Source organism: Ascaphus truei, chromosome 9, assembly GCF_040206685.1.
Source record: "Ascaphus truei isolate aAscTru1 chromosome 9, aAscTru1.hap1, whole genome shotgun sequence".
Lineage (NCBI taxonomy): Eukaryota > Metazoa > Chordata > Amphibia > Anura > Ascaphidae > Ascaphus > Ascaphus truei.
In genome coordinates, this window is record NC_134491.1 from 15,756,613 (window position 1) to 15,781,167 (window position 24,555).

Here is a 24,555-nt window from a genome sequence, read left to right on the forward strand (position 1 = left end):
GAAATCAGAGCGAGGGGGGGGGGGGAAATCGGAGCGAGGGGCAGATCGGAGCCGTGGGGGGGCGGGGAATCGGAGCAGGGGCGGATCAGAGCAGGGGTGGGGAAATCGGAGCAGGGGTGGATTGGAGCGGGGGGAGGGGAAATCAGAGCAGGGGAGAATCGGAGCAGGGGGGGGGAAATCGGGGCAAGGGGGAAGCAAGGGTGGCCTGGAGCAGACTTACCACTTGCTCCATGCAGGAAGAGGCGGGCCTCGCTTTGCAAGCTCGGATAGAGTTAGCTGCGACCCAAAAAAAAAAATCTTGGCAGCGTGCCAGCAAGATGCAGCCAATCAGGATTGGGGAGGTTTTTTTTCCTTTTCCCTTTCTTGCAGGCGCATTGCGAGCTCGCTAAATCCTGTCACCCAGTGGTAACCAGGTGACGGGATTTATCGAGGGGCACAGCCGCGCAGGGGGCCCGTGTGGCCGGGCCCCCTGACTCACGGCCGGACCAAATGGTTCCGAGGGCCTTATACGGCCCGCGGGCCGGACGTTCCCCACCCCTGATGTACACACTCAATGCAATTGTGTGACATTTGATATACATTTCTCTAGCTGCTGGTTTAATTGTAAGATGCAATGTGGTGATTTTCAGATTAAGATTTCATGTTTGTATTTATGCATGTTTTATGTGTTTCATAATGGGCAAATAATCTATTATCCATATCTGGATAATAGTTATTTTGCACATTATTGTACTGTATGTGTTTGGGGGGGAGGGGGGATTGATGTATTTAATGTATAGGTCAGGTTTATTTTTTGTACATACAGGGTTGGTTCCTTTTGGTCTGCGGGGGACCTCTGGAGACCACCTGAGGTCTCCTCGGGCTTTCCATGGGTACCAGGCTGGAGGTGTCCACGGGGATACCTGCGGGGAAGAACCGGTGGCCCCACGTTTTTTGGGGCACCGCGGACCCGTAGGAACCACCCGTGGGCCCACAGACCCCCGTGGGAACCACCCAATGCCTCTCAGACACCTATGGGTCTAACCCGGGGGCCCCCAGACAGCCGCGGGCCTACCCATGGAGACCCCATTGTGGCCCACGGTGACCCGCGGAGACCACCTTGTGGACCACGGCGCCTGGCGGGGACCACCCGTAGGCCTCCAGACCCTGTTTGAAACAAGGTGCTGGGCTACTGTGAGGTCTACAGACACCCGTCAGGGCCACCGGGGACTCCCGTGGGCCTGGGGTATTAACCCTGTATGTAAAATAATAAATCATGTATTTATGGGGGGGGGCACAGGGGGTGGGTTATGTATAGAATAAATATAATGATCTTTATTGTGGGGCTGTGTATTGTTTTTCTTGTGGGTACTGGGGGTGGGGGAAGGGGGTATTGGCCCCAAGGGTCTGTGGGTAGGCCTCTCACCTGGGTTAGTGGGTGAGGGTGGTTAGGCCTCACGGGAATGGGTAGTGGGGGAGGGTATTTAGGCCTCCCGAGTAGTGGGTGAGGGTGGGTTAACCCCTTAATGACTGTAGCGGTTAGTGACCGCTAATGTGATTAAGGGGTTAAGGGCTATTTTTATGCTTGTGTATGTTTTGCAGCACCGGAGGGACATGGGCAGGATGAAGATGGGGATGAAGAGGGCCTTCATCGTGGGTGCCTGGAAAAGGTAATATGTATTTATTGTAATTTATATGTATTTAAAATGGGCAAATGCATTATTATCCATATGTGGATAATAGTAATTTTGCCCATTACTGTATTGTATGTGTTAGGGGGGTGTATTTAGTTATAAATATTGTTTATAATTTTTGGAGGCACAACATTGGTACCGCAGGCCCGCGGGGACTCCCGCGGGGACACCCGCGGGGACACCTGCGCGACCCCCGGCCTCCCTCGGGGACCCCCGCGGGGTCAGCCGGGGACACCCGCCGGCCTGTTGTATGGGTTTTGCGCCTGCAAAAAGGTAAACAAAGAATTTTTTTTATGTCCAGCTTTTTTATCGGCTGCCTTTAGCTGGCGAGCTTTTTTTAAACGCAACTTTCGCGTACGATAACTTTGCGTAGCTTAGTGAATCCCGGAGAAGGGCAGAATTGAATGCAAACAGGTTATCGTACGAGCGCAAAGTGCCTGTTTGCGTGGCTTAGTGAATCGTGTTCGGCGGAACATCACGTTCTAAGAGCACTTTGCGCTCTTAAAACGACTTACCGGAGCTTCGTGCATAGCCCCCTCAGTGTCATTGTTCTCAGTCTGTCTTTCCTCGCTGAGCCGCTCCTTTCCCTTCATGCTTCTGTGCCTCTATGTACTAAACTGACACTTCTCAGCAGCGGCAAAAAGCCTTTTTTTTTCTTTTTCTCTGGCGCATAGAAATGGATTTTTCTTAGCGTACAGTTTTGAACATCTGACGTAAACCCTAAAAAGGCTGTTTATATTCCTAGCGCAGAATTAAGTTGCTGTGTGCCAACCCCAAAATGTATTTGACGCAGCACGGATGTTTTATTGTATAGGTTAACACAATGTATGGCTGTTATAAAGAATATTCCACTAATAATTGAAAGTTACTAACACTAGTTATAAATAAAAAGAAAATACACACTATTGTTTCCCTTTAATTTGTATCAATCACGCATTTAACATGACGCTGTGTGTCAAAAATCATTTCAGACAACAAAGTACTGTACGTGTCACATGCATTGAAGCAGCAATACAGCTTTCATATTTTTTTTATTGCAGAATTGAAGCACGGGGTGTCCGGAGCTGAACCCCATTAATTTCAGCTCTGGGGACCCCTCGCTTTCAGAGATACTTATCTCCGTAGGGAGTGCCGGCATCTCTGTGGAGTTTAAAGGTCCTGGTCGCGCTGGCCAATAGGAAGCCACACCTGATGACATCATGGCTTCCTATTGGTCTGCGTGATGTGGGACATTTAAACGCCGCCATTTAGATAGGCACGCAGTTTCTCTGCCTGCAGAGATAGCAGCACCCCTGCAAGAGGTAAGTATCTCTGGAAACATGGGGGGTACCTGAGCTGAAATTAACACAGTTCATCTCCGGGGACCCCCTACTTCAAACCTGTAATAAAACAACAACAAAAAGGGCACTAAATGAAACCTGTGTTTCTACGTTAAATCCTCAAACACACGGCGAACATTTTCTGAAGGAGTGAAAAAAAAAAAATGTCAACTCAAATCATACATACTGCAGGCTCTAAAAAGTCTGCACAAGGTCCCTCTTACACAGCTGAATATTCCAACAACCTAAACCCCGGGAAGGGAAATGACAGATGTGCTTTGCCGATTTCTAACCTGCCCACACGCTGCATTCATGTGAGATGCGCGTGCAAACATCTGATATCCCGCCCGGTCCTTTGAGGTAACTCCCCACGGTTAGGTTCTGCTGAAATCTCTTGCAGCTCTTGGGATTCATCAGGTAAATGAAAAGCCGGAACTGAAGAACGAGGGCCCGCAGGCGTTCCTGCGCCGACGTGTGAGGAGGAGAAAGTCTCGCCGAGATGCAGCCGGAGTTGTGCACGGATGGGAATCCATTCCGCATGTGAAAAATACGCTGCAATTGGACTTTCTTACGACAGGGCTGGGGGCAATGCCAGTCCTCGTGGGACACCAACAGGTCAGGTTTTTTTGGATATCCCTACTTCAAAACATTGCAGTCTTCGACTGAGTCACCTGTGCTGAAGCAGGGATGTTCTGAAAACCTGACCTGTTGGTGGCCCTTGAGGATGGGTGGTGGCCACTCCTGCATGGCTGGAGGCCCCACAGAGCCATGAATAATGGGAACTGATGTGGTGTGGAGGAAAGATGGAGCACAGCAGTAAGGAAAGATAGAGGGCTGGGGGCTGGTATAAAAATAGAACTATTTAATGGGCATAATAGCCAAAAACAACACAAAAGACAGGGGTCCTCTGACGCGTTCCTATCCGTCCCATCCTTTATTCTAATGGGAACTGATGCCTCGTTTTGCTACAGAATAGATACGCAAGCCCCGTTTCAATATACTATGTCGCCCTGTGCTGGAGAAGATGTTAGCCCCATTTATTTGCTTTAGTGAAGTATTTTTAATGCATCTTTAAAAATTAACATAGCTGTATCTATTTGTATTGTTATAAAGCTATATGTAGCCAGTGTACACAGCGCTGTACAGAAATACTGCACAAGACATTACAGGGCAGAATGAGGCAAATAAGTGCATAACACAGGGGGGGGGGGAAAGCACACTGGGGGAACAAACATCCCTGTCCACAAGAGCTTACAATCTATGTTGGGAGATATGCAGATATAGAAGTACAATGAAGGGCAACTGTTATTGACCTATGTGAAGGGAATGAGTGCTAATGCAGTGGGTTGTGCGATGCTTCAGCAACGTGACGGAAATGCTTTATTGTAAAGGTGAGTTATCAGGCAGGTCCTGAAGATGGGGAGAGAGAGGAAGAGACACCTAGAGGCAGGCGGCAGTACTGTATGAGAGAACGGATCATACAGGACAGAGCAGTAGAGATCTATGGGACACGTGTGACCTATTTCTCGTTAGAGGAGAATTTAATGGGGAATTACCAGCCACATATTAATTAAATGTGCAACATTCTGCATGTACAGTATGTACTTTTTTCCCTCTGCCAGGTCTGACATCAAGTTTCGTGGACCAACGATCTCCGTTTAATGTAGCACACTTTTATATAAGAAGGGTTTTACGCATATGAATAGCACTGTGTATATTCTGAACACATGATACATAAAGCTTGGCCCCCTGCAGACGCACTTACCAGAACTCCCTCCTACTGTCTGTACATTCTCCCTACCTACCAATTAGACTGTAAGCTCCTCGGGGCAGGGACTCCTCTTCCTTAATGTTACTTTTATGTCTGAAGCACTTATTCCTATGACCTGTTACTTGTATTATTTGTTATTTATATGATTACCACATGTATTACTACTGTGAAGCGCTATGTACATTAATGGCGCTATATAAATAAAGACATACAATACATACATACCTTTGGTGCAGATGCGAGAAACCTTTTTGTTTGACCTTCACATAACCTTCAATATCAAGGATCAGCTGTTACAGAATAATTTGCAGAATTACTGGAAACAATTCCTATTTCCTACCTTAGCCAACTGAACTTTTACAGCAGGGCTCTTTAACTTGTTAAATACGGCACATGAAGGGTCATGGACTGTCTGCTCCTGCTAATTTCATAGCAGTTAAGTAAAAATTTTCATACTGAAACTAACTTGTAAGCATGGTTTAAAACAAATCTTGGGCCATTACTATAGGGGCTTAATAAATAAGGCACACTCCTTAAATGAAAACAATAAACAGCGACAGAACACACTTAAAATACGTATCATATACTTAAACATATTTACACGACTCCCAATGAGGTGCTCTGTCAAAAGTCTGAGGAACCTGCTTCTAGAACATTGGGTGGAGCTATACATACCCTTCTAATCCCTATAGTGACATCAATTGTCACCAGACATCACATGACGGGGAGAGAGAGGGAATACAGATATTATAGATGCTTGCAAGATAAAAGTAAAATGTTTTGTAGTCTTCTTAAATATACCTTACGTTACACTGCAACACTCTTGTGGCCCTACTATGCCTACACTTTTTTCACTCCGGCCCCTTTGGAACACTGGTTGAAGTGCGCTGTTTTACAGTATGTCTGTAAATTATATACAAATGTAACGGTATTCCCCCACCCAATCGTATATAGAGTGTATGTGAGGGGGAACCTATATGTTACCAGGTGTGGTGCAGTATACCTGTCAGGCTCACAGGAGGTTTGAGCCTCTGCTAGTGAGAGCCTGGGGTGAATCCTCGGAACGATCTTCTAATTACAGAGCCTCCACCTGTGCAGGATTCTAGGAGTGTAGCATGTCCCCTACACAGGACCCACATATATGAACCACATACACCAAGGTATATATAACACAGGTTTACTATATGGGCAGATAACACAATACACATGCATCAACAATATGACATCAACAGTACATAACTTCAGTATCACCCTGTAACACTACTAAGCACAACTATCCTCCGCCTCGCAGGGCCTTAACCCCACACAGTATTCCCAAAGTCCTTGTACCCAAAGTCCCAAGAGTCCCGTGTGGGACAGCACTGCCCACTAAGATGAAATGTATAGGTGGTGCACTTGGTGACTTGGATAATACCTGCCCGGTGCTTCCTGCAACCGGGTACCGCAGAACTGTGGAAGAGGACCCGTCTGTGTCCAGCGCCAAAGCCTCAGCGATGGGGGTCTCCTTCTGAGCAAGCTCACCGCTCAGACAGTCTCTGTCTCTGCTCTGCAGAGAATGATTCCTTGTACACTGACCCTTCTTGTCAGAGCACACAGCACTGCAGCTGTGTCACTGACTAAACTGACTGCTAACAGGGCAAAGTCCCTACCTAAGGGGCCTTCCCTAAAGCAGTCACAAGCTGAAGGGGAGTGGGGCCTAGCTGGGGCCTAAAGGGAGACTTCTGACCTAGTGCAGGAGGCTACTTTCCTCCCTGCACAAACACACCCTCCCCTCTCTGTGTCCCAGCTCCTAACCGACACTCCCTGTCTGCACACAACAATGTATCCAAAATGCAGCATGAGAATCTGTCAGCCTTAGTGGCTGACTGCATGTGACAGGGATCATAGGGCAGTCCCCAGAGGCTGCTGGGAGTTGTAGTCCACTCAGGACCTCTTCTCTATTAGCGCCGCGTGCGCGATCTCTACTGTGCATGTCTGAAGCTGTAATGGCCGCCGCTACTCTTAACTGAGTATGCGCAACTTCCAAGAGCTCCTGCACACATGTAATGGCCACCGCTACCCTTGCCAACCTCTGTGCATTTCACTGCACAGGCGCGAACTCCCGCGCCAACCTCAACATGGCCGCCGCGACTGCTCTGCTTACGCGCAAGCCTCCGTACATGGGTGAACACATTAAACATGGCGGCGTCCTGCCGCAGCTGCCACCGGGAGCACGCTCACCCCCAAAGCAGCACACACGCAAGGGGGAAAGAAACCAGCAGACGGGGACTGGAGGGACCCTGGCTACACAAATATTCAGTGCCACCGATGTCCCGGACCTGGTCAGTCAGGGGGACTGGGCACCCCCTGCCCCCCCTGCCGATGACCCACACATGTGCCAGAACTGGAGAGGTGTCGGCACAGGGGACCTGCTGGACTGGGCCCACAGAGGTGCCTGTCAGAGGGGGCATGCTGGAGCTGGTGGAAGGGAGGCCCCTCTGACAGGTATCTCTGTGGGCACCCTCCTCCAAGGCTGTAGGTAAGCACACTCACCACCATCTATTTTGCCCACCCCTCAGTCCCATACATTCCCCCCCTAACACCCTCAGGCCCATATCTCCTTCCCCTCCCCCCAGGCCCATAACGCCTTCACCTCCCCCCCCAGGCACATAACTACCCCCCCCCCCCATGGTACATAACTAACACCCACTCCCAGGGCCAACCAATACCCACTCCCAGGCCATACCTTCTCCCCCTCCCCCCTCTTTGTGCTGGGGCCTAAGACTTCTGGCGGCCCTACAAATATAGTCCCATATTCAATATGTTGTGAATCTTTCGTAGCTGGAGAAGAGATTAGCGGCATTCAAATAAATAGGACAAATATCTAGCACAGGGAAGCAACTTCACAGCATATTGAATGAGAGAGTAACTATAGGAAGAGGGGGGTAATTTTTAACTAATTATTAGCATTTGTTTTTTATTCTGTTTTCCAAATCTGTAGTAGGCTTCTAATACCTTCTCATAGTTCACCAACCATTAAAGCAGCAATCAAAGCCCTTTTTTCCCCTTTTCCTTATTTAACATAGGATAGAAGCAGGGGGTCTCCGGAGCTAAACCCCGTTAATTTGAGCTCCGAGGACCCCCTGCTTCCCGAGATGCTTACGTCCATAGGAGGTGCCGGTAGCCACTCCGCTTGGCTAGCAGCGATGCTGTAATGGCGGTGGTTGCAAAGCTCTCAGGCCCTGTAGGCCAGCAGGAAGCCTGTGAGCATGTGGTGGAGATCAGTGACGGATTTAAAATATCGCCGCCCATCGGCCCTTACCCCGGGGCTGCCTTATCCCGCAGCGTCGCCCTCCTCCTTCGGCAGCGTCGACATCACGTTGTCATGGCAACACATCGCCATGTGGCATCACAACGTCATTTGACGGCACGACACTGCAGAAGGAGGAGGGCGGCGTGAAGGAGAAGGTAAGAGGTCCTTACAGAGGCCCCACGCTCTCGCCCGGCAGCAGTGGGGAAGCGAGCGGGGCCTCTGTATATGGGAAACAAGCAGACATTTTTCCGCCCTAGGCCCAGGCCTTTTGGGAAATCTGCCACTGGGCGGGATGTGGGACCGTTAAACTTTAAAACCCAGCACCCCCTAGGGAGGTCTGTATCTCTGGAAGCAGGGGGACCCCGGAGCTGAAACAAATGGGGTTCAGTGTCGGAGACCCCCCGGCTTCAATCCTATGTTAAAAAAAACAAACAAAGCAACTTGAATTGCTCCTTTAAATAAACAAATGAAATCACTGAGCTGCTTCTGCGCTATGAGACATGTGGAGGGGAGAGTAACCCTGAAAGAGTGTTTATTACAGGCGACTGATTGCTTGGCTATTATCTCATTAAAATGATTTAATATAAAGTATAGTTGTGCAGAAGCACACAATTAAAGCCCACCTCTACATCTCATAACCTCGGCTTAGAAAAAGGACGTGAAAAAGGTTTGTGAAGCGAGGCTAGAAAATATCCCTCCCACGATTTATCAGCAGCGGATTTGTGAATTATAGGTAAATGTCACCGGCACAGTCTTTATAAGTCTTTATAAGACAACCTCTTTGATCTCTTTTTGCATTTCTCTAAGATGCCTGATATCAATAAATCATTTGAAAAATACACACCTGGTCCAACTGCATCTTGAATATCTTCACGTGGTTCTTCAAATGAATACAATGCAGCACAGATCAAGAGAACGGACTTCCAAGGTTCTATAGAAGTGCAAGAGGATGGGAAATTGGGCATTATGGTATATACCGTATACAGTGTCTCTCACGTGTGACTCGCACACACACACGGGTCATTTGTACGGAGGCGACAAGCAGCCGAATTGTTCAAATAAACCGTGCAGAGGATACGGGCCCCGATTACACAGTTATGAAGTGACCTTGCTAGTTCCATAAATTCAAATAAAAACTCCTGAATATTGGCTGTTTGTGTAAATTCTTAGATTTTGTTTTACATTAGTCAGTAGCTAATCTCAGTGACTGTAAGACAAATATCAGCGATTTAATATGTCATACTTTTGTCACTGCAATAAATGGAGTTTGTAATATTTTTGCACCTAGATAACTGTTCGAGGCACAACTGAAATGCTGCCATCAATACATATACTACAATCATGTCACTCAGGGGTTCTCAACTCCAGTCCTCAACACCCCCCAACAGGTCAGGTTTTCATGATGTCCCAGCTGCAGCACAGGTAGCTCAGGCAAAGACTGAGCCACCTGTGCTGACGCAGGGACTAATTGAGCCACCTGTGCTGAAGCAGGGATATCCTTAAAACCTGAGCTGTTGATGGGGTCTTGAGGACCGGCATGAGAACCCCTGGTTAACTAACTCCCTAACTGTTTTATTGCTCCATACAATTTCTGGCACATGGTGCTAACGTGAGCAAACCTGAAATACAGCGACCTTGATATCTTGGGGAACATTTAGTGTAAATGACCCGTATGAGCTTGATATATAAGGCCTTAACCTATCGTGCAATGACAGTTTAATAAACACCATTACATGCCAATAAAAGATCAGACCTCCTACATATTAAATTGTAAGCTCCTCGGAACAGGGACTCCTCTTCCTAAATGTTACTTTTATGTCCGAAGCACTTATTCCTGTGACCTGTTATTTCTATTTGTTATTTATAAGATTGTCACGTGTATTACTGCTGTGAAGCGCTATGAACATTAATGGCGCTATATAAATAAAGGCATACATACTGTGACAAACGGCTTACTCCGGGGCTCCGCCGTCTGTCCGGGACTGTTAGAACACAGTCTTTTAGGGTAGGTTAAATGACGAGGCATCACGTGCTGTTCCTTTAAACAGGCTATGCCTGGTTTATTCAGTCCCAGGCACTGAGAAACATACAACAGAAACACAAGCAAAACAAAAACCTGCTCACCTGAGCAATAACTTAACTTAGGTTTTCCTTGACACAGGGTTGAAGTGGCTTTTCCACTTCCAACAACAAAAATAAGGAACTTTGCAGTTTTAGACAAAAAAAAGAGCAGAATGATTTAACCTGTTTGGGGAGAGGCTTTCCCCCTCTCTGCTTCCAGCAGACTTCCTGCCTCCAGGCTCTTGGGGAGAGGGGAGAGGAACCAGGAAATCAGTCTTAAATACCTGATTTCTAATTAGCAGGACAGGTGACAGATATCAGGCAGCAGACAAACTCTGGTCTGGATCCCTCAGTTCCAGCACTTGCCAAACTGTGGGATGGAGTGCATGCATACTGAGGCTGCACTTCCAGCCTAAACAGGATAGAAACTGTTCAGTATCCTGGGAGCCCTATATATGGAATTTATTACCATCCCCTGGTTTCTGTCACAATACATACATACAAGTACAGTATATATGGCAATTTAATCGGGGGGGAAAAGTATGAAATATTTCATCGCTTTGTATGTCACTTATAGGATCCTATTTACAGGAAGCCACTGCTTGTATGAAACATTAGGCTAAGGCCCCGCTCCCTCAGTCAGCGTGCCCGCACTGCAGACAGGCGTGGCGCTGACAGACACAGACCGCGATATGCGGTCTGTAGGGAGCGGGAGCCGGAGCGGGAAGGGGGGCTGGAGTGAGAGGGGGGCGTGGTTTGAGCGGAGGGACCCGCTACTCCCCCCCTCCCTCCACGGGCTCGGGCTGCAGGACAGGAGGGAGCTGCTGCGGGCTGCCGGAAGGTAAGAAGCTCCCTCCCCCTTCCCCCACAAATGCCCTCCTCACACACGCTAACACTGACACACACACACACTACCTTGAATAGGAAGCTGCCTGATGACAGCTCCCGCCCCCGCCGCTGATTGGCTCATCAGCACACCACGTGACGCGTCACCGCTCGGGATCACAATTTTCTTGCATCCCCTGGCGGCTGACGCGTCACAGCGTGTAGTGAGCTGTGCAGCGAGGGGGGACTGGGACCTGCTCGGGAGGATTCTCCTGCTGGTGGGGAAAGCTCACGCGGCCGCCCGCGCCGCCGGGCGCAGCGGGTCCCAGCCCTTACCGTTACTCCCGAGGCGTGCTAAAGCCTAGTACCCTTATGTGTATCTGAGCCTAAAGAAGGAAAGGAACCTTGATGTCCAAGATTTCCTAGTGGTTGATTCTCCATGAAGCTTTATTGCCATCTTGTGGTGAAATAATAATATTACATAGTGCGTGTATTGCTTGTAAATTTGCAGACAAGTTTCACTTCACAACTATTTGTCAACAACTGGATTTGTATCCTGGATATAAAGGAATAGACAGCTTAGAGTTTTGCAGTGTTGCGTGACTATGTCATGAGGAATGAGAATCAGCAAATATTAAATTGGGTGTCTTAATAATATTAATGTTCTTAAACAGAGTTGACAATATGTCACTGTACATACAATTCACAGGCACTATAAGGCCCTGCACTAAAGATAAACTTACTTGCCCAAGGTCACACTGGGATTTCAATAAGGTGCACTAACTTCCAAGGAAGTGACATCCCCATTAAGCTACTTTTTCTCCCTCAATGTGAATAATACTACTTAAGAAAAACTAATAGCAATTAAACATCAACATTTAACTAAATCTCTATAACTAGTTTCCAATGATAACTTTACCTGGCAAAGTCCGATTTCTATTGGTAGGTTGACGAGAGATGCAATTGAATCAAATGTAAAGTGCAAAGAATAAGCCCATTTAGAATGAGAGACGAGGGGGCACTGTGTCTCCCCTGTGTTAGTGGGCACTTTGTACTAATTTATTGTTTTTAGTTTGCTTTATGGGAGCCAAGTAATGTAAAAGCAGCCTAATACTCATTGCTTTCTAGTTCTAGGTGGTTATTTCAAGTGTTTCAGTACCATTTTGCATGGTGATACTGTGTGTGTAGAAATGTCTCCTTGCACATACTATATGTGTATACATGCTAGATTAGTGCGTTGTGTATCTATTTGCTGATAATTACATATTGAAGTACAGAATTGTATATAAGAAATGTTGCTACATCCACAAAAGACCAGACAAATTAAATCAACACAAAGAAAGAGATGACATTTTTGATGCAACACATTGTATTAGAGACGTCACTACAATCAACCCCAAATAGATCACTGATGCCCCAGAAATGCTATGTCCACGCACAGCACCTCCATACATTGATACCAACACACTTAAAATGCCCTCTCTTAGCAATAGTGTTTAAGCACGCCCATATCTACTGAATGGTGCTAAGACTTAACCCCTCAAGTGCTGGTCTGGCACTCAAGGGATGAAGGCACTTTAAGGTCCGTACAAATGAATGAGGTGTAAGGTGCCTTGAGCCCTGAGAGTAAATATGGCCCGTAGATGTCTAAGTGATATGTGCTTAAAGAAAAGATAACACGGTCCCGTCATTAAACTTCTAGATCACAAATTCCCGACTACATCCACAATGTTGACGCTCCTGCCCTTCTCCACTACCCGCACTGCCCCTTGCAAGCTCCGCTGCAGCATTTGGTTCTTTACCACATGTGCGATAGTATCCCTGATGTTCTCTGCACATGCGTCCCGCTTCTTCAGTGACAAGTACTGCGCTTTGTAGCAATGGGTGATGAAGAAGGTGCACAGGGTCTTGATCTCCTCCTCGCAGAGGTCCAGTGTCCTCAGACCGACGTCGAAGGCCTGTCTTATCCTCTGGCTGCGGCTCTTCCGTTTCATGATGGCAGCCAGCGTGGGAAGCTCTCGCACCATCTCGGGCAGCTGCCCCTGCACCAGAGAATGCAGCCGGCTCAGTGTGTCAACAGCGTAACTATAGAAGACGTTCAGCTCCAGAGGCGAAAAGCTGCGAGTGAAATGATGGAAGAGGTTGGAAGAAATCCCCATTTCGCTACGGGCCTCTGCAATTTGCTACATCTGAGTGTGTGTGTCTTAAACGTCTTCTAGATTGGGTTGTTGCACTTTGTCTTTAATAATAATTGACTATGATATTTTCCCGTTATGTATAAATTATTTATGTACAGTAGCTCCAAAAATGTCTGCAGCGCTTTACAAAAGGGACACTGCATTACGGGAATTCTTCTACTATCATACGTGCAAGCAAGCATCAAATCAGACAATAGGAAAGGCAATCCCTGTCTCAGAGAGCTTACACTCTAAGGCAGGGCTTCTCCACTCCAGTCCTCAAGGGCCAACAACAGGTCAGGTTTTAAGGATATCCCTGCTTCGGCACAGGTGGCTCAATCGGTGGCTCAGTCAATGACTGGCCAACTCCAGTCCTCAAGGGCCACTAACAGATCAGGGTTTACAGATATCCATGCTTCAGCACAGATGGCTCAATCAGTGGCTTAGTCTTCGACTGAGCCACTAATTGAGCCACCTGTGCTGAAGCAGGGATATCCCTAATACCTGGCTTGTTGTTGGCCCTTGAAGACTGGAGTTGGCCAGTCAACCACTGAGACACTGATTGAGCCACCTGTGCCGAAGCAGGGATATCCTTAAAACCTGACCTGTTGGTGGCTTTTGCGGACTGGAGTTGGCCACCTCTCTGCTCTAAGACTAGAACCACAAAGCTCTGTCAGATCAGGGCTCATAACGTGACGTTACCCAATACACAGATATGGACGTCATCCTCCCTGAGGTTAATGTGTATCCTCAAAGCTAATTACATGCAAAAACAACGGGCGTTCTACATCTCATTAGCATAAGGTTACCGTCACGTTATTGTAGCATAACTTTGTGTTATCCTCCAATAATGGGACGATAGGTACGTCTTCGCAGTACTCCAATCCAGACCCTGAAATAGGCACTTACCTGAAGTTGGGAAAGAGACATGTGGCTATGTTAGTTTAATGATACTGAACTGGGGTGTTACACCGATCCAAACGCGGTGAAAGGACTACTCCAAGGTTTGGAGGGGAGTAGCACCTAGGCTCGAGAGCAAAGGCAGCAGAATTTGGGGGCGGCAGAATTTGGAGCGGGCATGCGGCTTGTCGCCCCGCGCATGCGCGAGTGGTGGTGGACGCACATGTGTGAGCGGCGCTGGCCACTTCTTCGCATGCGCTATCGGCAAGCGTGTGACATCACGTTGCAAGGGAACAGGAGGGCAGCATCAGTTATGTATTAGGTGTATTACTTTTGAATTTGTAACTAATTCATGGTTTATACTACAGTGGCGTTCAACCTTTTTTTGTTACGGAACCCTACAATTCGATTGTGAAATTCTGGGAAACCCCAACCCTCGCCCCTGTCTCTTGTATCTCACTCCCTTACGATCCCTCTCCACCACACTTTGTCCCTTACACTCACTCTCACACACACACACACACACACACACACACACACACACACACACACACACACACACACACACACACACACACACACACACACACACACACACACACACACACACTCCCTCCACACACACACTCTCTCTCTCCCCCACACACACACTCCCCCCACACAGAGAGACACACTCTCTTTCTCCCCCACACAGACACACGCTGTCTCTTTAAGGCCGCGGACATGGTAATACCAACCGCGCCCCTCAGCGCTCGTGCTCAGCCCCGCTTGCTCAGGCAAGACAGCAAGCGCGCTTGGGAGGCGGGGCGGAGGCGTAACGAGTCCCTCGTTCCCATTGGCTGTTTGCGGTCACGTGACCGGCCCTCCGCTCCTGTAAGCGCGAAAATGTAAATTAATCTGTCGGCTGCAATTCAGCGCGCCTCCGCACACCTCAGCACGCCTCCGCACGCGCCTGCTAAAGCCACACACATACCAGATGCAGGAGGTAAGGGTGCTAGCTCAGCACGGTATTTTTTACCATGTCCAAGGCCTAAGGGAGTCGGTGCTGAGAGCCTGCGTGATGCTTCCTCTCCTTCCTGTCAGCCGGAAGTTGACGGCAGAGGCAGGGAGAGGAAAGAGCAGTGACCGGGCGGCTGCTGCTGATGCCGGGTCAGTGCTCTGTGGGGGTGCTGACGTGCCGCCTGGTCTGGGACAGCTGGCAAAGTTGTCCCCGCTCACCCACCCTGGCGTCTGCGGAACCCTACACCATAGGAGGCTGTCTTTGCTCTCTAGCCAAGGTGCTCCAGTTTGACTGGTTGGTGGAAGGGTCATTCATAGAAGCTGCATTGATACCTCTGGAGCTCCTTTACCAACAAGTGGGGCGCCACCATTTTTATTCTTTTGTATTATTATCCATTCAGTATGCATTTCTTTTGCTCACATGCTCTGTGATCATCTGCTTTCTATTTTGATTTGCACCCCCTCTTTCTATATACAGTACTTAATAAATAGTTAATATTAATATTTTTAATATCCGTATACCAATTTCATGCCCATATCAGTTACCTCCTTGCTCTTCCATGTGTTTTTTGAAGTCTGTTTTTCACATACTTACCTTTTCTGTCGATGCACACTAAATCTTGAGCTTTTTATTGATACATTTCAATCATATCTAAGATAATTCCCCTCAAACATTTATTTGCATCAATTATTTATTAGAAGTCACAACCCGTAGCGTACCAGGACCACTAATCTCTGGTTAGGAGTAACAGCAAAATTAGGTATAATACACGCAACGTTCATTCCCTGTGTAAAACCTTAACGGGCTATAGAGGATCGGCGATGCTAAGATAATGCTTCATTTGCACACTTTGTACTGGCTTAATGTTATTGTCCTTTGAGGATACATTGTTACTCTCAATTTGACGATGAGTGAGGTTAACATCATGGTAACGGGTTAGTGGCTTAAACTGGGTTTAGAGCACCTGGCCCTTAACGTGAGAAGAAGTTTGACTAAGTAACCACTTATGTACAATAACATAGCCAGGTTCCTCATGCTCTTGCTAATGGAGAGGTCTGTGCCTCTTTGCTTTGCCTTACAAACCTGTTCAGGTGCAAAGAGTGGAATCATTCGCTCATTATTTAGAACCTCCGTAGTAGAACAGGATGTCCAGCCTACTGGTGTTGAGCTCACCTGTCTTCCAATAGTGAGATCCACATCTCATCTTGTCCAGCCTGTCTCACCACGGACTCTCCTTGCTGCTCCAATCGTTGGGTTAACTCATCTGCTGCTTTCTGCAGAAAATCAAACTGGAGGTGTAAGATCTCTAACTTCTTCTCCAGCCTAAAGGAAAGAGAGAGTTATAATTGGGCTCAGATCCTACCCAACTTCTCGGCACAATCAACTTGGTATACTTCAATGGTATGTTCTGTTCATCCAACAGTGAGATTCTAATAAAGATGTTGTTATACCACATTAGCTATCCTCCGGCGTACATTGTACTGCCCATACAACCCAATGAAGGCTGTTTCTGGGGGAGTCAGACAGGGTAAATATTATGTATGCACAAATGATAGTGACATTTCTATTTCATGTTGTTATAGTGTAAGCCTTGTGCTTTTTTTACATATATGGATGCTACGCCTATGCTTGCTACTTAATATCCTCAACCAGGCACTTCTGTGATGAGACATTTCAGTCCTGAGGCTGGTACCATGCTAATGTATCCTTAGCTTTACACCAACACATGACCTGCCAATACATCTCCATACCACCCCATTCCCAACACACAACTTCACCTTTTCTCAGAACAATGGATCTTTTCCCTGTGTTTCTGGAGCAAGGCAGGGAGAAGTGAGTGTGACTGATTTAGACTCCCACAGGAGGGCTGCATTTTGATACTAGAGCTGTAGGTAGCCAAAAGAGGTGCCGTGTCTTTCACTGGACTTTCTTGGCAAACTGCTGACATCACACAGGGCTATTGTGACCTGCGGGAAAATATGATGCCCGGTGTGTGAGAGTCTTAGTTTGGCACCCAGAGCATGTCATTGGCTCAAAGCTTCTTTGGAGAATCCAAAGTTGTATCCCTAACTAGAGAATGAAATGACGGTGTCTATTTTCCGAAGCAGATTAAAGGGGTTATGTACTAAGGCAGGGGCGGCCAACGCCAGTCTTCAAGGGCCACCAACCGGTCAGGTTTTCAGGATATCCCTGCGTCAGCACAGGTGGCTCAATCAGTGGCTCAGTCGAAGACTGCGCTACTGATTGAGTCTCCTGTGCTGAAGCAAGGATATCCCTAATACCTGGCCCGTTGGTGGCCCTTGAGGACTGGAGTTGGCCACTCCTGTACTAAGGTCTCCCGGCTGCAAAACTGGGGCAGATACTGGACCAGTGAACTGCACCAGATTTATCAAAGGAAACAATCCTATTGATTTGGGGGATTTCTTTCCTTTTGGAGATGGGGTGTTGTTTTTTTGCACTGGCCATGCCCGAAAGAGCTGAAAAAGGTCCAATTGTTGATCATAGCAACCTGCCGATTAAATGAATTCCGGAACCAAAACACTTTAAACATGTTAATTTTAGACACGCATTCACATTTCCAAGGTGTCAACATCCGCTAGGTAAGAGATCGGGGGATTTCCTGCGCTTTCTTTCCCAGAAAAACAGGAAGTGAAGGTACAGGGCATTTTTTTTAACCTATTTGCTACATAATAGCGGGTTATGCACTAAAGTGTGATAGCCATTACTGATCATTCAATAAAATCTCACTTGAGTGAATAGGCCCATAGATGCAGCATCTGGAGCTTCTTCTCAGTACTTCAATCTTGCAGAATTTAAGTGTATCTGAATTTTTTTTTGACTGCTTAAAGACTGTTCCCTGCATTTACTAATCTTTTAGGCACTAACGCACAAAAACTCCCATTGCTTTGAACGGGAGTTTAGCGCCTTATCTGTACTAACGTGGTTTAGAGCATGACTACCCTCCAGTACACATCAAGATGTTCCCTATTTAATGCTGCAGTCCCTGTTGGTTTGCAAATCAGAACAACATTTATAATACAAAGTAACAGTGTAATCATCTTCCTTAAACAAATGTAACCAGACTAAAGCAAGGATTTTGCTGCTTTGATGTCTTTGGAAATGAGGAAGACTTTCAGGTCTCTTAATATTGGGGGTGGAGGAGAGACCTCGTCAATCAGATTGTTACTCAACATCTAGCACCGTGTGTCTCTATTAGAAGGTTAATGTTGATCAAGAAGAGAGAGGGGGTGGGGGTTACCTGCACAAACTCCTGTTCGGCACATATTGATAGCACACCAAAGGAAATTAAACCCTCCCAAGTCTCAGCTGTCCATGTTTAAAAACTACTGTAAGTTTAAAAAATATATATTTTAAATACTCTTAGGTGTCAGATATTTGTACAACTGGTGTCGGTCACCCAGATTTAACCCCTTAAACCAGTGGGGCTCAGCTCCAGTCCTCAAGATCCCCCAACAGGTCAGGTTTTAAGGATATCCCTGCTTCCTGCACAGGTGGCTCAATGAAAGACTGAGCCACTGATTGAGCTACCTGTGCTGAAGCAGGGATATCCTTAAAACCTGACCTGTTGGGGGATCTTGAGGACAGGAGTTGAGCACCCCCTGCCTTAAACATGTCACTATTATTAGTTCCTGTTAGTCCCAAGTAGGATTACACTGGCAAGGGTCTGCTTATGGGAGCTTTTTCCGTTTACCCAACACATGACGCCAATGACCTGTTTATTGCTGGTTTAAAAGAGGAGAAAGGGATGGGTTTCTTCGACATTCTCCGGCCACAAATCCGGGTAAATCGACTCCAAACTGGGCTGCCGATAAGCCGAAAAACGCCGGTTGCTTCTCCTCTCTGTCCTCTGGAAATGTCAAGAGCGCAGCTCAGCGAGGTCTCCGGCTCGGATCGGGGTATCACTTTGCAACCCAAGTTATTTTTTAAAGCTAGCAGAGCCAAAAATAGAGACAGGAGCAGAGAGACGTGTTATAAACGGGAGCGAAAAACATTCAGGGAAGCCTTTAGTGGCGCCGTATCTAGCTCGAGGAAAAGCACAGCAAAAGAAGTGGTGTTTTATGTTTGTTGTTGCAGGAAATGTTATACGTGACACGGGTCTTTAATCAAGTTTATGTCAAATTAGCGTCGTTTTGTGAAGCAATCAGTGTAATGGGGACTTTATATAGGTTCTCAGCCCTGAATTTGGAATTTGTAAACATCACCAAATCCACCTCACTCAAATTACATACTGGAAATAATATATATTTTCTTACAGTATAGAGTGCTTTGGTATTCTATGCATTTATTTATTTGTATAATATATACCTATATCTATGGAGCAGCGAATAAAAAAATCCCCATGCAAAAACATTGATCAGATTTCCATGTTTGAAATGTATTGAGTATGAGAACAACAAATGGGAATACAATACTATAATTGGGTCCACATCACCATGTATGATCTAGGCTTTATCCCACTTAAAGCAGCCACCCTGCGCTCCTTTTTAAATAGGTTTGAAGCAGGGGGTCTCCGGAGCTGAACCCCATTAATTTCAACTTCGGGGCAACACTGCTTCTGGAGATACATACCTCCTTAGGGGGTGCTGGTCGCAACCCCGGCAGGGCTGTTCGTGGGGAACATAATCGCGGCTTAAATGTCCCGCAGGCCAATAGGAAGCCGTGCCAGGGGTGGCCTTAGGGTACTTGGGTCCGGGCAAGAGTCATTGGGGGTCCTATAGAGGTTTGAATTTGATGAGCTGTAAGCAACTCGGGCAAATCTGATTTTTTATTTCCCTTTACGCTGTCGATTAAGCGACAATGAAAGTATAATACATTGTGTAATTAATATTTATTACAACGTGAGTGAAGAATACTACAATTTACATAATACATGTAAAATTATATCAACGCTGCACCCTAAAAGTTAAATAGTTATAAATTATTTTGTTAGGTGGTCTGCCACTACTTGCCCTGTCTGGGGCTAAGGGCTCTGCTCCCACAGCCCCAGTCTCTCTGCCACTACTTGCCCTGTCTGGGGTGAAGGGCTCTGCTCCCACAGCCCCAGTCCCTCTGCCACTAACTGCCCTGTCTGGGGTTAAGAGCTCTGCTCCCCCAGCCCCTCTGCCACTACTTGCCCTGTCTGGGGTGAAGGGCTCTGCTCCCACAGCCCCAGTCCCTCTGCCACTAACTGCCCTGTCTGGGGTTAAGAGCTCTGCTCCCCCAGCCCCTCTGCCACTACTTGCCCTGTCTGGGGTTAAGGGCTCTGCTCCCGAAGCCCCAGTCCCTCTGCCACTAACTGCCCTGTCTGGGGTAAAGGTAAGAGGCGGTTTTATTTGAAAATATTTTAGAGGTGTTGGGAGTTTCTTTGAAGGGGTGTTGGGGAATCTATGAGGTGTAGGGATATATAGGAGTTTTGGGGCCTATAGGAGTGGTGTGAGGTGTATGGGAGTCTATATGAGTGGATTGTGGGTTTATAGGAGTATGGGGGTTTATATGGGGGGGATGTAAATGTGTGTACCTATTTCAATCTGGGAAGTGTTGGAAATTAATGATACAGTACCTGTTAAATAGGTACAGGTGGAGGGTATAGGTATATAAATACAGTTTCACTAAACTAACGTCAAAGCAGTCACATTGCTGGAGGGGGAGGGGTGAATAATGTGCTAATTTTGTACACAGGTGACTAGATTATTCAGCTATTCCATTACGGGACACATGGGCTGTTTGCCTGAAACAAAGATGGCCGCTGGAAGCTTCCAACCAGTGACGCATTTATCCCCTTCGCTTCCGGGTTCTCTGATTAGACGTCGTTTCGTTGCCTAGCAACGAGTTGCCTTTCCGCACAGCGAGGCGGAGATGAGGCAGGCGGGAAACGCGCAGATACGGGAGGCTTTATCCGCGCTGTGCCGGGTGCTGTCCGGCGGCGGGGGAAGCCCGGGTCCGGAGGCCTTCCGCAGGGCCAAATTTAACCGGCCTGAGCCGGTGAGTATCCTGGGTACCAGCACGGGGATGTAGAGTGAGGCCGAGTATCTCCAACGGTGGACATGGCTGCAATAACTATGTCTATTGTTTGTAATGAAAGGAAACTTTTTTGTAACTTTTTTTATTTTCATATTTGGTGCAATTATTTGCAGGTAACAATATAATATCATTAATACTTAGATACAAGTTATATACATTCAATGGATTTGGAAAAGTGCTGCAACTAATAATAATAATCTGCAGTCGTGTTTTTTAATTGGTTACAAGTCTGATCATTTGAAACCCTCACACATTTGTTTTATATTGGGATATGTACACTGGACAGGTGGTAAAATCCCTCCAACAAAGGCGTGTATTAGGTCTGCTTCTCATTGCATGTGTTAGGTCTGCTTGTCATTGTATGTCCATGTGTTGTTATTAGATATGATTGTCAGTGTATGTGTTATTAGGTCTGCTTATCATTGTATGTGCATGTGTTGTTATTAGGTCTGCTTGTCCGTGTATGTGTTATTAGGTCTGCTTGTCAGTGTATGTGTTATTAGGTCTGCTTGTCAGTGTATGTGTTATTAGGTCTGCTTGTCAGTGTATGTGTTATTAGGTCTGCTTGTCAGTGTATGTGTTATTAGGTCTGCTTGTCATTGTATGTGTTATTAGGTCTGCTTATCATTGTATGTGTTATTAGGTCTGCTTATCATTGTATGTCCATGTGTTGTTATTAGGTCTGCTTGTCAGTGTATGTGTTAGCAGTTTCCAACTGCTTCAATTATCTGAAGCTTCTGAGCTTTAACCAATGGGTACATCTGGCCTTTTAATAGGTACTCAACCCCCAAACCATGTACTGTACCTGTTAAGTATGTACTGTATCTCTGTAATCAGGGTTAATCTTTACTCCTATAGCAGATGAACGCAGACAGGTCCTCCCTCTCCATTTTCTACTTTCTCCCTGATAAGATTCCTGAAAACAGTCAGTGGAAATTGATAGGAGATTATGGATTATCCACATGTTTATTGACAGGGACACCCATTTTTTTCTTTAAACTGTACAGTAAACCTTCAAGGCTGTTAAATCCAAATGCTTGGATTTAAACTGGGTATACCACTGCAGCGCCATGCCCAATAAATTAATAATCAGGACTAAAAAAAATTCACTTCATTCTGCTGCGTCTCAATATTTTGCGGCCTGATTTATAATAACTTGCGTTCTGAATTGTCACATTTGACTATCTTATTTTTATTTCGTAGACGGCTGAGTTTTGGAAGCTGTTGTATTGCTTGTTGAAACAAATCTACCAAGGAAAAGATGGTTCTCCAACTGCAACAAACGAAAAGGAAACCGTAGGTACCTAACATTCTCCCTATTGAAATCATATGCACTATGTCTCAGACATTTAGCAAACTAAGTTATAATAATAATAATAATAATAACAAAGTGGTGGTTCCTGTTACTTGTCTGAACATAAACTTTCTGCTAGAGATGTTGCCAGTGTTACTGTTCTTAATGATCTAGTCAAAAAATGAGAGTTCTTTCACAACTCTCCCATACAGTAGATCAGGGGTGCTCAACTTCAGTCCTCAAGGCACCCCTCACCCCCCAATAGGTCAGGTTTTTAGGATATCCCATATTCAGAACAGATGCTGAATCTGGGATATCCTGAAAACGTGACCTGTTGAGGGGGCTTGAGGACTGGAGTTGAGCCCCCCCCCCCCCCGGCAGTACAATATGGAAGAGAAATATACATAATATTGGAATTTAAAAAAAAAAAAAATTAAAATAGTGATTTTCGCAAATTGTCTCTCACCACCATCATTACAGCTAAGAAAAAATGGAGTCAGTCACAAAAAATGTCAGTCTACCAAATAAATGTTCCAAAGTAATAGTATATTAAATGTGAATACACAAAATAATGATGTCAACAAAAAATGTCATATGATCACAAAAAGCAAGTATGGAATAAATGCAATACAGTACTGTATTTATGCCATTTTGCCTTTTTGGACTTTTGCTGCTCTTAATGATAACACGACATATCCCAGTATATTTTAGAATATCGGAGTTTACATTCAGTAGGATTCAAGTGATCAGGCAACATCCCAACACATCTGCGATATTTCTCAACGCATCTATATCAAAAAATGTATTCGCTGCTGATGCACCATTGCTTGGGTCGGGATTATACATTGGGGGAGGATTTTTCTCGGGATTATATTGTTTGGGGGAGGGATTTTGTCAGGATTGTACATTGTTTGGGGGAGGGTTTTTGTTGCACGTACTCTATCCTTCTTGTGTCTGCTTTGCAGAAAATCAAATTACATTTGTGAAATCTGTACTGTGGAACCAGGGCTACGGGAGGTCTGCTTTCTATCATCTTCCCCACGACGGTACAGAGGGAAGCAGGGAGGCGCTGCTGGCTTTCTCCTGGCTCCTAAATAGGATTAAGCTTCTCGAGAAAATACTGGAAATCAACAGAGTTAAAGTCGGTGACGAGATAACAGCTTGCACGGTTTGTATTTCACTTATGTATTCATAAAGCAAATAACGCCACTGAAAAAGGTTACAAATCCTAACCCATTTTTGAAAAAACATTGGCTTGTATATTTGACAACTTTTTTCTTCAAGCGGCAGTCCCTCCTAGGGAGAAAGGGAACGACTGCTAAATGGAGCGGTTTTGAAAAAAAATTCTGACAAGTATTAGTATTTTTAAAGTGTTACAAAAATGCTTAATTTTTTTTTTTTAAAACATTTTTTTTTTTTTAAACATTTTTTTTAATGTCTTTTGGAAATAAGACTGTTTTCCAATCCGTAAATCCGCAGATATGTTTCTCTTTTTAGCCATTTTCTTTACATTGTAGTTTTGCTGCCATCATTTTTCAAACAGATAAACATAAGTAGCTTAAATGTAGTGTTCCCAGAGAAAGCAGAATGGTTATATTTTTTGTAACACACAAATACGTTACTTTCAAGGTGATTTGTATCTTTCTTGGGAATCAGATAACACTGCTAAGCCGCAGGGGAGAGCAAACTTTTTTTGTTTTTTTTCCCCCTGCGCCCCCCTCCCGGCAATTCCCCTCTCTCCTCGGCTCCGGCGTCATGACTTCATGTTGCCATGGCAATGTGACGTCACATGACCTCGTGGCGTCATTTGATGCCGCGTTGACATGGCGACGCGTCTAAGAAGCCGCCGGAGCCAAGGTAAGTGAGTTTTACAGAGGCCTTCGCCACTTCCCGGCACTTAATTTAAGTGCCTTTGGAAAGCGCGCGGGGCCTCTGTAACCCCCGCGCCCCCCAGTTTGCGCACTACTGTGCTAAGGTATTTAAACATGAAACACAGCTGGAGGGTACTGCGCACATAGTGACGCCAGTGGGTTCACCATGAGTTTTGCAATGTTTTTTTTGTTTTTTTTTGCAATACATTGAACAAAATGCCATAATGCAGCGAAAATTAGTTTGTAGAAATTGTTTTACGTCTTTTTCCTAAAAATATTTGCATGAATGTAATTTTTTTTTTTTTTGCTGATGTATGAATATTTTAATTCAAGCTTACAAATTCAGAATCT

At 46.0% G+C, this 24,555-nt stretch overlaps 2 protein-coding genes across 6 annotated transcripts in view; one reads left to right on the forward strand and one right to left on the reverse strand.

Annotated features, from left to right (window-relative positions):
* Positions 1-12,292: 12,292 nt before the first annotated feature.
* Positions 12,293-20,758, reverse strand: SMCO1 (single-pass membrane protein with coiled-coil domains 1). 4 transcript variants are annotated; one of them, XM_075613488.1, is made up of 6 exons: positions 20,579-20,758; positions 19,609-19,751; positions 18,752-18,968; positions 16,797-16,985; positions 16,192-16,341; positions 12,293-13,059 (listed from the first exon to the last, which is right to left on the reverse strand). In XM_075613488.1, the coding sequence occupies exons 4-6, from the start codon at positions 16,964-16,966 to the stop codon at positions 12,645-12,647; spliced, it is 735 nt and encodes a 244-aa protein (XP_075469603.1). In that variant the 5' UTR covers positions 16,967-16,985; positions 18,752-18,968; positions 19,609-19,751; positions 20,579-20,758; the 3' UTR covers positions 12,293-12,644. The 4 variants fall into 4 exon arrangements, with proteins under 4 accessions (XP_075469603.1, XP_075469602.1, XP_075469601.1 ...); XM_075613487.1 differs by lacking the exon at positions 19,609-19,751; XM_075613486.1 differs by having other exon boundaries at positions 19,609-20,758.
* The window catches only part of TEDC1 (tubulin epsilon and delta complex 1), a 59,551-nt gene continuing 55,148 nt past the window's right edge, over positions 20,153-24,555 (forward strand). The window contains exons 1-4 of one of the 2 annotated variants that reach the window (XM_075613485.1): positions 20,153-20,334; positions 20,698-21,000; positions 22,243-22,339; positions 23,299-23,501. In XM_075613485.1, coding sequence (XP_075469600.1) covers positions 20,875-21,000; positions 22,243-22,339; positions 23,299-23,501 — 426 coding nt within the window. In that variant the 5' untranslated portion in view covers positions 20,153-20,334; positions 20,698-20,874. The remainder of the gene's footprint in view (positions 20,335-20,697; positions 21,001-22,242; positions 22,340-23,298; positions 23,502-24,555) is intronic. The other variant, XM_075613484.1, reaches the window with a different exon arrangement.